Here is a 13,518-nt window from a genome sequence, read left to right as displayed (position 1 = left end):
TGGGCACAGAGTGGCTGAGAGCAGCCAGACAGAAAGGGACCTGGGAGTCTGGATTGACAGGAAGCTGAACATGAGCCAGCAGTGTGCCCAGGTGGCCAAGAAGGCCAATGGCATCCTGGCCTGTATCAGGAACAGCGTGGCCAGCAGGTCCAAGGAAGTGATTCTGCCCCTGTACTCAGCGCTGGTGAGGCCACACCTCGAGTACTGTGTCCAGTTCTGGGCCCCTCAGTTCAGGAAGGAGATTGAGGTCCTGGAGCAGGTCCAAAGGAGGGCAACCAGGCTGGTGAAGGGACTTGAACACAGACCCTATGAGGAGAGGCTGAGGGAGCTGGGGCTGTTCAGTCTGGAGAAGAGGAGGCTCAGAGGAGACCTCATCACTCTCTACAACTCCCTGAAAGGAGGGGGTAGCCAGGGGGGGGTTGGTCTCTTTTCCCAGGCAACCCTCAGCAAGACAAGAGGGCACGGTCTCAAGTTGTGCCGGGGGAGGTTTAGGTTGGACATTAGAAAGAATTTCTTTACAGAGAGGGTGATCAAGCATTGGAATGGGCTGCCCAGGGAAGTGGTGGATTCTCCGTCCCTGGAGATATTTAGAAAGAGACTGGATGTGGCACTCAGTGCCATGGTCTGGTAACTGCAGCGGTAGTGGATCAAGGGTTGGACTTGATGATCTCTGAGGTCCCTTCCAACACAGCCAACTCTATGATTCTATGATTTTCTGCCAAGTTTCTTTGCTCACTTTAACACAACACTCGTAAGGAAGGTTTTGCAACCTGTACCTCAGAGCAGTGAGTTACTCTTTTTGGGCTCAGCCTGGCATCAAGGGCAGCCTCCTAAAAACTGAGTCTGCATCTTAAGATCATTATTCTGCCTGGTTTTAACACAGGAAACCAGATTTGATTCCTGTGATTTTCCTTTTGCTTTTCAGGTTGTTTAATCGCCTCATCGGAAAGTCTTCAAGCTTTAGTAAGAGACTTGTAGCAGAAATGTGTGATGTAGCTGCTCTCAAGCAAGGAAGATTTCGGTTTTTCTATCTTTTTCTCTGGTTTAGCACCTTGTCTGAAACCTTCCTTTTCAATGAGAGTTTTGCCAGAGAAGGTGTCTGATCCTAGCTGTAGCAGGAAGCAAACCCTTTCCACAGACATTTGGGAATGGCATCTGAAGTAAGTGGGCACATTAAAATACAGTTTTTGGAGGTGTCTTCAGTTTTATCCCTTTTTCACATGGCTACATGTTTGTTCTGTATTGCTAGCACTCATCTGTTCTGAGCTCCTTGTCTGTCCTAGTTTTCTCCCCTATTAAGTCTCCATGTCAGCCAAATACACCTTTCCTCTATTGCTGCAAAATAAATGGTACCCAAGACCTTTTACTTGACTACAATTGCCTCAAAAAAGCAATAGAATATCCTCATTGCTTCCTGAGAACCTCACAAAGCAATCAACCTGCAATGTCTAACATTTTCTATTCAGCCTTTATCAGAAGCCGAATCTTTGGGTGCACACATCTGTTATGATTACAGACAGTTCAGACTACCAGGATTTTGTTATTTTAAACATCATTCACTCTCTGTGTAATAGCCTCATCAGCACAAGTGCTTTGTGTCACAGAGAACTGGTTCCTGTTGTGGTAGCACCTTTGCTGACTAAAATGTTGTAGCTAACCTACTTATTTTTCCTCCCAGAAAAATATTCAGAAATTTGCTTACTTATTCAGCATGTGCCATGCAGTGCTCTGGGCCAAGTCTTCATTTGTGCTCATATTTGCTTGTTAAAACTGATTCACATTTGTGATTCACATTTGTGACAGTCCTGCATTTTGTTAGAAGAGAAGCTTCTGTAAACACCCTGCACCACTCCCTGGGCAACCCTTTTAGTCACTGACAGACAGAGGGCTAGAAGGGCACTTGATATGCCCCAGTGTGGCCACTCATCCATCTCAAGGTGCTGTGAGTGCACTCAGATTTCTTCCCATTTTAAAGAGAAACTGGATAATGTAACCAGCCTGAAACACTTAAAACTGTTATAGAGCTTATGTTTTAGTTTATTTTCCTAGTGAAAACAACAAAAAAACCAAACAAACAAAAAAAAAAAAAACCAACCCCAAAAACCAAAGCACACACAAGGGAGAGACAGAAAATTGTAGAATTCACACAGCCCGATAATGTGAAGCTATTTCAACCTTATGTGCTAGTGAAGCTTGTTGATCTATTGATGCAAAATACATGACTAAACTGCCTGTATCTACATGTGTCTATCACTAGCCAGACTGTGAGCTCAAAAAGGCAACCAAGGTGCCCCTGTTGCCATGCAGTGATGTGTCTTGCTTGGGCCTCTGCCACCAGACTGGATAGGAAAGCCAGCATCCAGTCAGAAATATGTGACAGGGCAGTGGTATTCCCCATCACTCTCTTGTCTGTCCCTTGAGTGTCTCTCTCCAGCACCAAGAGGTGTTGATGGGAAAGCCCAGGGAAGGAGAGCAGATACATGCAGCTGCTTGTCTAGACACCCCTTGGAGATGAGCAAGAAGAAGGACTTTCTGTGCAGTCCAATTTACCTTGCTGGGGACATCTGAACTAGCCAGATCATTTCTATCCCAGAGTTGTCTTTTGCTCTCTGAGGGCTGTGAACAGGAACCATGGTGACAGACTCAGGTGTGGGGACCTTGCAGTGTAGCCCTGTATGTGAGGAGAGAAAGGTCTCTCCTTCTGTAGGTACATCTCTGTGGGTCCTGCACACTTCTACTTGGTGTGCATTCATGTTTTGGGACCTCACTTTGTCTCTGGGGACCTCACTTTGGGACCTCCACCTTGTCTCTGTCTGCCATCTTCAAATCTTCAGCATCTGTAGCTCTTGTTCTGTTTTTGCCATCTTATTTTTTTCTTTTTTTTTTTCCCACAAAAATATTAATTTTAAGAATTCTAGGCAGTTTTTTCTTGCACATTTGGGTGAACGTGGATAACAGTCTAAATTCAGAGACCTTAAGCCTTTACTTAATTCCTGGAATTGCCATCATCCCTTAGGACTTACTGATGGTGACAAATCCTTAGGTCATAATTCTTTGTGCTATGAACAAATAACTCTGATTTATAACTTCAGATGTCCATGACCCAGTGCCTTGGCTTGGAGTGCTGTTGGGAATGTTTTGCTGGCTAGCCCACAGCAGTTTACATTTTTTGCAAGGGACACCATGCCCAGGGACAGCAAGTGAGCAAGTTCAGCCCTTCATTCTTTGTCTCTTAGGGATCAGACTGCTGTCTGCCTGACTCCCCTGCATCATCTCCACTGTTTTCCTCCACATCTAAGTGCCAACTGCTCAAGCAGTTCCCAGCATTTTCAGCTGCTGTGCCTTGCCAGGCTGGGTCTCTTAAGCAGGTTTTGCAGCAGAGGACCCCACAGTACTGCCACCACCATTACTAAAACATTTATATTTGTAATTTTTCTTACAAAACCAAATAAAGCGGTGGAACTCTGTGGGGGAAGAAGCTCAGACAGCCCATGGACCTGAACCTGACTCACTGGCACAGCCCCAACAGAGGAATCTGGGAGGGTGAGACAAGATCAGTAAGTGGTTCTCCATCAGAGCCTGTCCCTCAAAAATACACATATGCCCCCTTATACTCTGCGTGCACATCCTTTGCAGAAGGAAAACCCTTTTGATGAGTAGGTGTAGTTCTATGGGAGCTCTGCCCTGGAAGAACATTGACTGCAGCAGCCCAATCACATCCCCTGCAGATGATTTCCCACAGCATTAATTGGGATTAGTCTTTTTCAGTGTAGGTGCACTTTCATCCTTTCTCCAAACAAGGTGCCTACAGAGTCCCTGTTACCAGGTGAATGCACTGAACTGTTAGACCAGTTCTTGCAATGCAGTATTATCATGATTGCTCTGTCATGAATCATGACCTTCCAGATTCACCCTGGAAATACCATAAAATCTTCCTCAGTAAAGGCCAGGTTGGATGGGGCTTTGAGCAACTTGGTCTAGCGGGAGGTGTCCCAGGCCCATGGCAGGGGAGTTGGAAGTAGATGATCTTTAAGGTCCCTTCCAACCTAAAACATTCTATGATTCTTTGAAAGACCTTCAGATAACTTGTCAGTTTGTTGCCCATACAATATCCTACCTGATTCAAATTTTACTATTGAGCCTATTTTAAGTGCAAGATAATGAAGGTTGATGAATTAATAAATTTTACAGAAGTGTATTTGGAGAAATCTCTAAGAAGGAGTGTGTCCACCATTTTCTCTCTCCTTGAAGCACAACTCTGCACATCTGTTCTTTCCTTCTGAGCCCTGAGCACAGCTTGCTGCTGTGGCAGCATACTCATGTTAACCATTTTGTTCCCAGTGGTTTTTACTGTGGTCTCACTCAGTTGAAGCAGGGAAGCATTTAAGCTTCTATGCCGAGCATTAAAGACCCCCAGGAGACAGCAGCCACACTCATCTGGAGATGAGGAGCTCCTCCTTTGTCTGATGAGACAGAATAGACTCTATTTTAGGTATAGGTAAGGGCTAGGGGGACCTGTGTCTTGCTTTTAGTGTTGTAGTTGGCCCATGGGACCAGCTCATGGCAGAGCTCTGTGTCCAGTTTTGGAGCCCCCAACACAGAAAGGACATGGAGCTGTTGGAGCAAGTCTAGAGGAAGGCCATGAAGATGATCAGAGGGCTGAAGCATCTCTCCTATGAAGACAGACAGGGAGAGTTGTGGTTGTTCAGCTTGGAGAAGAGAAGGCTCTAGGGAGACCTTGTAGTAGCCTTCCCGTACCTGAGGGGGCTACAGGAAAGCTGGGGAGGGACTTTATAGAAAGGCTTGTAATGAGAGGACAAGAGGTAATGGCTTTAAGTTGGAAGAGGGTAGATTTAGGCTAGACATTAGGAAGAAATTCTTCAGTGTGAGGGTGGTGAGACACTGGCAGGGGTTGCCCAGGGAAGCTGTGGCTGCCCCCTCCCTGGCAGTGTCCAAGGACAGGTTGGATGGGGCTGTGAGCAACCTGGTCTGGTGGGAGGTGTCCCTGCACAAACCATTCTGTGATTCAGCTGCCTGTTTTACCAGCATCCAGGACCTGTGTTAGGTTTGTTAGGGTACCAGGGAAATGTCTATGAGCTACTCTGTGCCCTGCTGGTAGCAGCACCAAGGGATTGGCAGTACCCGAGACACGGTGATGCTGGGAGCAGGAGATGTCTGAGTCAGACCAGCTCAGCAGGCACCTGACAGAAGTACCCTTCCCTATATCTCAAGAGGTAAAAATAAAAGCCTGAACCCACAGCTGTAGCTGTAGCTATATAAAGGGAAATGCTGAGTATTTTCAGTATTCAGATGGGCAAGTGGCCGGTGTGAAGCCACTTAGTAGCTCACAAATGCAAGCAGTCACTTGGAAGTGTGAAGTGTAAGTAACATGAAGAACTAAGTGCTGTGTTCCTTCTGGAAGTGTTAGTGACTACTATCTCATTGGCAGGTTGCTAAGATGCTGAATTTCCTGGGAAACGGGAATACACAGCTTTAAAATAAAGATAGCAATGACCTCATGAATTGGGTCTCTGTTCTTTTATTGCAGTGAAAAAACTGCATAGTACTAACTATGCAGAAAGAGTAAAAGCTGCAAGTAACTTTTCATCAGAAAGGAGTCAATCCAAGGTAAAAATGACCTAGAAGTCATAGCTGTTGCAAACTATAGAGTCTGAGTTGGGACATCTGGCTGTTGTTTCCCATTGGAGTAGGTCCAAAGATCACAAGGTTCTTGTTGGAAGCTTTTCCTTTAACAAGCTGGGGAAGGAAAGAGAAAAAGCAGGGTAAGTGATGTGGTTTGTTTTTTCCCCCATTACACAAGATGCTAGGAAGTGTTTGCCTAGATGCAGAACATCAAAAAGGCAATTTTTTTTTAGCTATTGCCCTTGTCTCCCATCTGTACACACACATCTCCTAACTGGGATTCAGACCGATAAAAGTGAATTATGGTGAACTGCTTCCAGTACAAAACATTCTGTGGGGTGGGTAGGAAACTGGGGGCAGCAGTATCCCCCCCCCTGTGCATTGGGATGGTCTTTTTAGGCTTTAGCCACCTCCTCCCCGCTGATGACCCAGGTGAGGAAGCTCCGCACCAGGAAGGGCGGGGGGGGGCGGAACGGTCCGGGGTGGGGGTGCGATGTGATCCTGCCCTCGCACTGCCTCAAGAGTGTTCTCTCTCTGTTCCGAGCTGGCAGAGCCCACCGAGCACAGGCCGGGGGTCACGGTGTGTCCACAGGGACACGAGGGACGATGTCTGATGCGGGATGTTACCTTCCTCCACCACACGCCGGTAGAAGCACCAGGGGACCCCAGCGGGACGCGCCCTGAAGCAGCATCCCCTCTTCTCGCACTCCTTAGCTGTGATGCCCGGGAAGCCGCAGTTTATCCTGGTGTAAGGGTCGTTGGGACACACTTTCTTAACTGGGTAAAGCAAAAACAAAGGAAGGGAAGAGGTCGTGTGCTCCATTTTACCTGGTGGCATAATTTGCAAACCAAAGGCAAGCCATGAAGCTGAGATCAGGGAGCAGCCACAACCACATTCTCCATACCAGTTTCAGACAGCAGGTTCACACAAATCCTTACCTGCTAGGCAAAATTAAATGCCAAGGGGTGAGGACTTGCTTTTGCTCAAGAAAGGGCAAAATTTGTCCTACAAGTGTCTCTTGAACAGTGACCCAGCTTTACCTATCCTCAATCCAGCAGGGGGGTGAAAAGCTGTGTGTCTCCTGTAATGGTACTGCAGACACTGGCTTTGCACCAAGGTATCTTCATGACCTCGCCCAATGCTAACTCCAGAGCATGCTGGCTAATGGAGAAAGGAGAGGAAAACCCACCCTTCTCTGCATGCCAGCCTGAGCTATGGAAAGTAGGTTGGTCATTTAGGGATAAATCACAGCTCATGCACACAATTTAAAATAAAATCACAAGTACCACCCAGCCTGAATAATTCAATTTTCCTCACATGAAACAGATCTGCTCCGAAAAGTATTTCTATGAAAATGACACTGTAAGGTGCTGCGATCTGTTTTTCAAGGCTTTCGTGAACTCTAAACAATGTTCAAAAGCAAAATTTCTTTTTTTTCCTCCAACAATTCTGAGCCCTGTTTCCCATCTTTGATTCATAAAGAGTTCTTTTCTTGGGTAACATTGCCTTTGCACACTTCCTTTCCTTTCACCTGTGCAGTGCTGAGATTGCCCTGAAGTTCTTCTGAGGAGTCACGCCGTCACCCCAGTGGATGTAGCTTAATGTTCAGCAGTTATGTAAAATATATGCCCAATCCCTGAAGGACTGGGAGAAGAGCTTTTGCCCTCTCTGAGAAAACAAAGGCAAAAACTGGAAGGACCTTAGAAGCTTTAGAAGGAAGAATGGAGAAAAAGATTTTCCCTGAGATATTTTTGAGATTTCACAGAATGAAGACTGGGAACAAATATGGGAGAGAAAAAAAGAAACACCAAGTGGAGTTATTCTGGAACCAAGTGGGAGAAGAATGAAGCAGCAGTTTTCAAAACAGGCTGGAGAAAGGAGCAAAAGATCCAGAAATTATAGTCCTCTTGTCCTTTGTACAGGTGTCAAGCAGCTACAATAGGACTCATCTACTCAGGACTTTTACACACAGTGTAAAAGTGACAATTTCAGCCATGTAGAAAATTCAAATAAGAAAATAAGTGCTGAGAATCCCTTGCTCTACTGATAAACAAGACCCCAGTTGGAAGCAAGATATTTTTAAATAATCTTCACAGGTTGCTGGATAACTAAAAGCTTGAAGGAAGAGAAAATATATTGTGTGAAGAAGATAAGAGAAAAGGCTGAAGGGTAGGCAAGGTCAGACTTTGCGTTTTACTGCCAGCGGTCTTCTAATAGAGATTGATGCTCACTTTGCTGGCCTAAGAAGAAAAGAAGAACTTGTCCCCAGTTGTGCACATTGCTGCATGATTAAACACTAGGTAAATCAGTGTTTGTGACAGAGATATTACCTTTCTTTGGTTTAGGAGCAAAGCACCAGGGAACGCCGGGGACTGAAGCGTTGAAGCAGCACCCAGCTTTCTTGCACTCCACTGCTGAGATTCCCGGGTATCCGCAGTTCTTTCGTTCCTTGGGGACTGTTTTACATTGGCATCTTGCTGTCCAGGGCAGAGGTAGGAAGTTACTGAGTGTCAGTTTGCACACTCTTTAACAGAGGTGCATTTGTCAGATGCCCACTGGGAGCAATGCTCTTTCCCTAAGCTGTCCATCCCTGCTGGCATTCCTTCTCCATCACTTGCTAAGACCAGAACTTTTGTGGTTCAAAAGATGCTTTTGAGCTCCCACTGGCTTCAGTGAGGGCTGTACTCCACCCTTTGAGAATCTATGGTCTCTTTAGTCAGCCCAGCTCAGTGGGCTCTGTGGACTTTTAATAGACCACTTCCAATGGTAAAAACTCATGACTTCAAATGTCATGGTAGTAAATGTTTGTTGCTTTTCCCATCTCACATGAAGAAAGAAAGAGTTAATGACACAGTGCATATTTGAACAGGTATAATGATACAAAATCTTTGCATTCTCATCAGGTGACAATAAAAACATAGGATTGCACACAAATAGTTGTTGACATACTTTGAACACTTTAAGTGTATCTGCAAGCAAGAAATTTTGGAGATGTCCCAATGTGTCTGACATTGAGTTACTTGCTTTCCACTTTTTAAGTTGTAGAAGTGACCTGTCTTCAATTGAGGAGGCAGACAGACTCCTTTGAAATTGAATTCACATGGTAAAGTGGCTTAAAATAAATGTCAGGAGACATTTATTTTACTAGACAAAGCTCGCTCCTGTTCTAGTCCTGGTCCTGTTCTAGCAAGCTCCTGGGCATGCCTGTGCTTCTGCCTTTGCAGCAGATTCCTGGTTACTTAGAGATTTCTCAAGAAAAAAAAAATTATATATATATAAAATAGATTCCAACTTTGGTAATATACCAGAGCAAGACGTTTGCTGTCTGATATGTGAACTGAAGACATGCTCTTGCAGCAGTTACAGTACCTGCAGCAGTCACACACACACCTGTGAAGGCAACAGAAGATGAATGTACTTACTTGGTGGTGCTTTTCCCTCTGCCAAGGTGCTGAGGGCTACGATGAGGATGACGGAGAGTACACAGATTGCTTTGAGATCCATTGCTCTTGGAAGGCAGGGGGAGGAGAGGTGCTGCTTTCCCTGGGAGCAGCTTGTTTTATATGCTCCTCGTGTTTGCCTGGTGAGGCCTGATAACATTGTTCTATCTGATGCTTCACCCAGAGGTTGGGTTCTCTTTTGTTTAGTTAGGAAATGTTGCCATGTATATTTGGATATCCCTGAGATAAATTTCTAGGCTCCCATGAGCTATTGACCACATACCTATTACATACCTATAGACACATATCCATTATGCCATTCCACAATCTATTAAACTGTTGGGTGCCTCTGGCAGACCCAACTGATTTCATTGCCATTAGAGTATATCAGACCTCTGGGAAGCTTGAAATGGTTACCAGTACTGAAAAATATGCATGTGTATTTCTTATCCAAGTTTTTTTCTGCCTCAGTTTTTCCCTGGACTTTTTTGGTTGTGCTTACTTGGTTATGCTTACTTGGAAAAGCAAAAGGAAGAAGGGCTGGAGGTGTGACACCTCCAAGCTTCAGGAGTCTGCAAGGCAAATTAGGCACCTGAAGAAATACACAACCACAGAAAGTGGAAGGGGTGACTGCCAAATACTGAGCCCAGCTGAGGAAACTACCTATTTCCCCACATTCCACACCAGTTTGGAATTGCAAATAAAGGTAAGATCAGGAGAAAACAAACAAACAAAAAAATTAAAAAAAAAAACCAAACAAACAAGAACAACAACATAATTAAGAGGTTCAAGAGAGAAAAGGAGAGTTTATGTATGATCTCCACTTGACCTACAGTCACCATGTTCACCCAAGGGGCAGAACCAAGTGTCCCAGGCAATATTTTGGAGTTGTCCTGCACAAAGAGGAAGGTCAGGCTTCTGGAGCAGATCCCTCCCATCCTGTGGGTCCTTTCCCCAGAGTAGCATATTGCTTTGCATCACTATGGGCACAGGATTTGCCAAAACCAGACTTATGAAGCACCATGTTTGACCTAATATTTTCCCAATTGCTTTTCTCCTGGTTTCAGAGGTGGCCTCTAAGGCAGCCTTTGGGTTGTTTCAGGACAACAGGCCTTGGGACTTGGACTGTCTGGTCAAGCTTCAATCAAGCTTTTAGACATTTTTCTACCATTAAGTGTAACATTTCTTAACTTCTAATTACTTCACCATGCTTGGACATAAGCAGAGCAGTGTCAGGGAGGGAAAGACAAGCCATAGGGTGGTGAAACCATCTCTGCACCTTCCCCAAGGGAGGGACCTGCAGAGCTGGCAGGGGTGGCCTCAACGCTCATGGTGCTCTGCAGTATCCCTTTTCCCACAGGAAAACCACCAGGGAATCTTCCCTGTACCTCACCAAAAAGGGTATTCAATGCTTTTTTAGTTGATATTTGACAGACTTCTACCTTTATACCTTTGATTATTACATACAAGTTTGTTTTGTACCTCTTTCCTTGACAAAGCTCAAAGTAGGAACTTTCAACTTCCTTAGTCTTATTTCAAAGGTAATTTATTTGTTGAAAAATCTTTAGAATGCCCTGGGGAGGATTTTGGTCCACAAGGGAAAAGAGCTCATTTCCCTGCTGTTTAGCTTATTTAATGCTTTATGGACTTTATTTATGTCCATCCCTATTTTATGTACTGATGGTGCTTCTCACTAAAAGTTATGATTTGCAAACCAGGCATAGTCCGTGTCCTTCATTTCAGAAGATACGAAGATGCAGGCAGAAGAGGACTGTGTTCCAGCACTCAGCAGTTCATATCACATCTTTTACCTCCATCACTGGGAGAAAATGTCAGACTTAACACTTAAAAATCTAATTTGCTCCTTATGTGCAAAGTATTGCTCCCAAAAGCCCATAATGAGGACTGATCTAGCAAAGTCTTTAGTAATTTTCCCATGAGCTTTCTTCTCATGATGTAGGGGGTGAGATTGACCAAAATGTTGTCCATGCACAAGAGGAAAGCTATAAACCCAAGGGGGGATACATGGAGAACTCCATGGAGTTCTCAGTAGATTGGCCCATCACGTGAGTTGGGTGAAACTCCTGATAACATTCGTCCCCTGCTTCATGCTGGACATTAATTAAATCCTTATCTGCTGGCTGTCACCTCTTGGGACAGATCCCAAATGCACGCACAAAGGCAAATCTACCACTGAGGTTTTACTGCGGAAAGAGCATTTGATTGGCATCTTAAAGTAAACACACCGAAAAAAATAAGCTTCTTTCTTTCTGCCAGCGGATTACTTTAAGATCTTTAATATGTTGATACAGCAAAGCCTTGAAAATTATCTGGGGTTTCCCTGTACGTGTGTTTCCTTCCCTGAGGCTGGCACCTACCTAGACCTTTTGGTAGCCCTTTGGGGTGCCTGGGCTCTGAGTGTCCATGGCCAGAAGGAGCTTGGAGAGCTCCTTCCTCCTCTCCAGCATCTGTGTCCTGCCTCAACACCCTTCTCTGCTCCCACGGGGTTTTGAACTGAACTGTGGTGCTCTCACTGCCTTCCCAGCAAGGAAATGGGAAACCAGCATAGCTGTTATGGACTTTCTTGCTGCCAGGCAGTAACAGGCTGCAACGTCTAATTCTGATATTGAAGAACTTTCAAAGGATGTAGATAGTTTTTTCTTTTTTTTTTCACGTAAAACCAAGGAAACCGCAACCAACAGCATGGCTTTCCTTTTCATGCTAAAGGGAGTTTTTTGTCCTGAAGGTAACTGCTAGGGTGAGTGCTGACCTGAGAAATCAGTCATTTGGTCAACACTACTGCATGTGAGCCTGCAGAATAAATCCCAATTTTTGAGTGGTCCCGAAAATGAAATATCATAAAAGAGGAAAAAAAATCTGAGAAAAAGGAGGTGAAGAGTCTTCAGCAATTTTGCTCTTCCCAAGGGGTGCAAGGGGTGCTCAGCAGGAGGAGAGGCTCAGGCACAGGGATAGCCTGGCAACACCACGTAGGTGAACCTCAGGGCATGCCACTCATGCTGGTTTTTGTAAGAGTGTTTCTAGAAACCATACTGGTGAGCAATACTCTCCTTTAAGTTTAAGTTTATTGTTTGCCTTGCTCCTACAGCCACTGGTGCCCAGCAATATCTCCCTTCCTCCATCCCATTTGCAGGTACCCCAGGGGTTGGTGTGGGGAACAGGCAGGGCAGGTGTCGACTCTCCCCCACAGGATGGTCTGAAGGAAAAAGATGTTTAAGGGTGTATTTTTTAGGATGTGCTTCCCAAGGAGGCCCATAGGACCATGTTGTGGGGCTGCTCTACCCTCAGCAATTACAAGGGTGGGTTGCATGTGGAGTTGTCAGTATTCAGCCCTCAGAGGGGTGTATCTCCACGTGGGGTCCTTATGCTGAGCCCACCGAGGCCAAGAGCATCACTGTGGGCTGACACGACCCTGCCCATGACAGCCCTGTGGGGTTGTGCATCTCAGTGTGCATGTCTGGATGAGGTGCTGTGGAATGAGGGTCATGAATCTCTTCCAGCTACTGCTCTGCAGACCTTTGTGTTTTCAGTAGTCACACTCCCATGTGCCACTTGTCATTGCAAGGCACAATACGGTGATCAGTTCCTTGCTGCTCCTGCTAACACATTAAATAAATATACTAGGGGCTGGATTTGGAGCTGCAGGTTTCTGTGTGCAGCAGGGATCCTGACCTCATGGCAGTCCTCCTCAAACCCTGGTGTAAATTAAGAGTTACTTGGTGGCTGAAAAACTTGTAATACAGACTTTAAGCTATGTTGCAGTCAGTTCCTAATGTTCCTTCTTGTTCTGCGCTGGCACTCGTTTATTTCTGTGCCAAACACATATGGGAATGGGAATTTCAAGAGGCCAGAAAGCTTATCAGGATTGTGAAGGACTGTCCATTTGAAGAGAAGCAAAAACACCAGGAAACACTTCCTGGTAAGGTTCACAACTCAGCATCCATTACAAGCATCACAGCCTCTGATTTGCATTTGGCTTCTTTAGCAGAGGTTATTCTCTAGCCTATGTAGGAATTCCCTGTGTTTTTGAAAGCTGACACTAAATATTTTGAGTGTGTATAGGAGGTGTCAAACCATGCTATTTTTAGATATAGGGCTGTTGGAAAACATGCTCAGAAATTTTGTTCCCCACAAAGCAGGCAGGATCTCTGCTGCAGCTTGGAGGTGTCTGTGCAGAGCAGTACAATTAGTGCCACTTGCTTGAGTCACCTTGGGCTGGCTTGGGTCCCTTTTGCTTTGAGGGCAACCCTCATTTTGGAAGAAATCAGCCAAGCCATGCTGCACAGGGAAGCTTAAAAAAATAAGGATCCAGAATGAGGAAATGGCAGAGTAAAGGACAATGCTAGAAGAAAAAAGACTGGTTTTGAGAACCAAGTTAAAAAGCAAAAACACAAAAACAAAAACAAAACCAACCCA

At 45.2% G+C, this 13,518-nt stretch overlaps 1 protein-coding gene across 1 annotated transcript; it reads right to left on the bottom strand.

Moving 5' to 3' along the window:
• Window positions 1-5,523: 5,523 nt before the first annotated feature.
• Window positions 5,524-9,259, bottom strand: LOC139799883 (trefoil factor 2-like). The gene is made up of 4 exons (XM_071752400.1): window positions 9,067-9,259; window positions 7,975-8,121; window positions 6,271-6,420; window positions 5,524-5,757 (listed from the first exon to the last, which is right to left on the bottom strand). Exons 1-4 carry the CDS (start codon window positions 9,242-9,244, stop codon window positions 5,750-5,752), a joined length of 483 nt encoding a protein of 160 aa, XP_071608501.1. The 5' UTR covers window positions 9,245-9,259; the 3' UTR covers window positions 5,524-5,749.
• Between the last annotated feature and the right edge of the window lie 4,259 nt (window positions 9,260-13,518).

Source organism: Heliangelus exortis, chromosome 1 (genome assembly GCF_036169615.1).
Source record: "Heliangelus exortis chromosome 1, bHelExo1.hap1, whole genome shotgun sequence".
Lineage (NCBI taxonomy): Eukaryota > Metazoa > Chordata > Aves > Apodiformes > Trochilidae > Heliangelus > Heliangelus exortis.
The sequence above is the reverse complement of the archived record's forward strand: the minus strand, read 5'-3'. Positions and strand labels throughout refer to the sequence as shown.

Coding starts and splice junctions, on each gene's coding strand:
- LOC139799883 (XM_071752400.1), bottom strand. CDS start 9,244: ATGTTATCAGGCCTCACCAGGCAAACACGAGGAGCATATAAAACAAGC. Junction 8,122..9,066: donor AGAGGGAAAAGCACCACCAA/GTAAGTACATTC, acceptor TGCCCTGGACAG/CAAGATGCCAATGTAAAACA. Junction 6,421..7,974: donor TGCTCCTAAACCAAAGAAAG/GTAATATCTCTG, acceptor TGCTTTACCCAG/TTAAGAAAGTGTGTCCCAAC.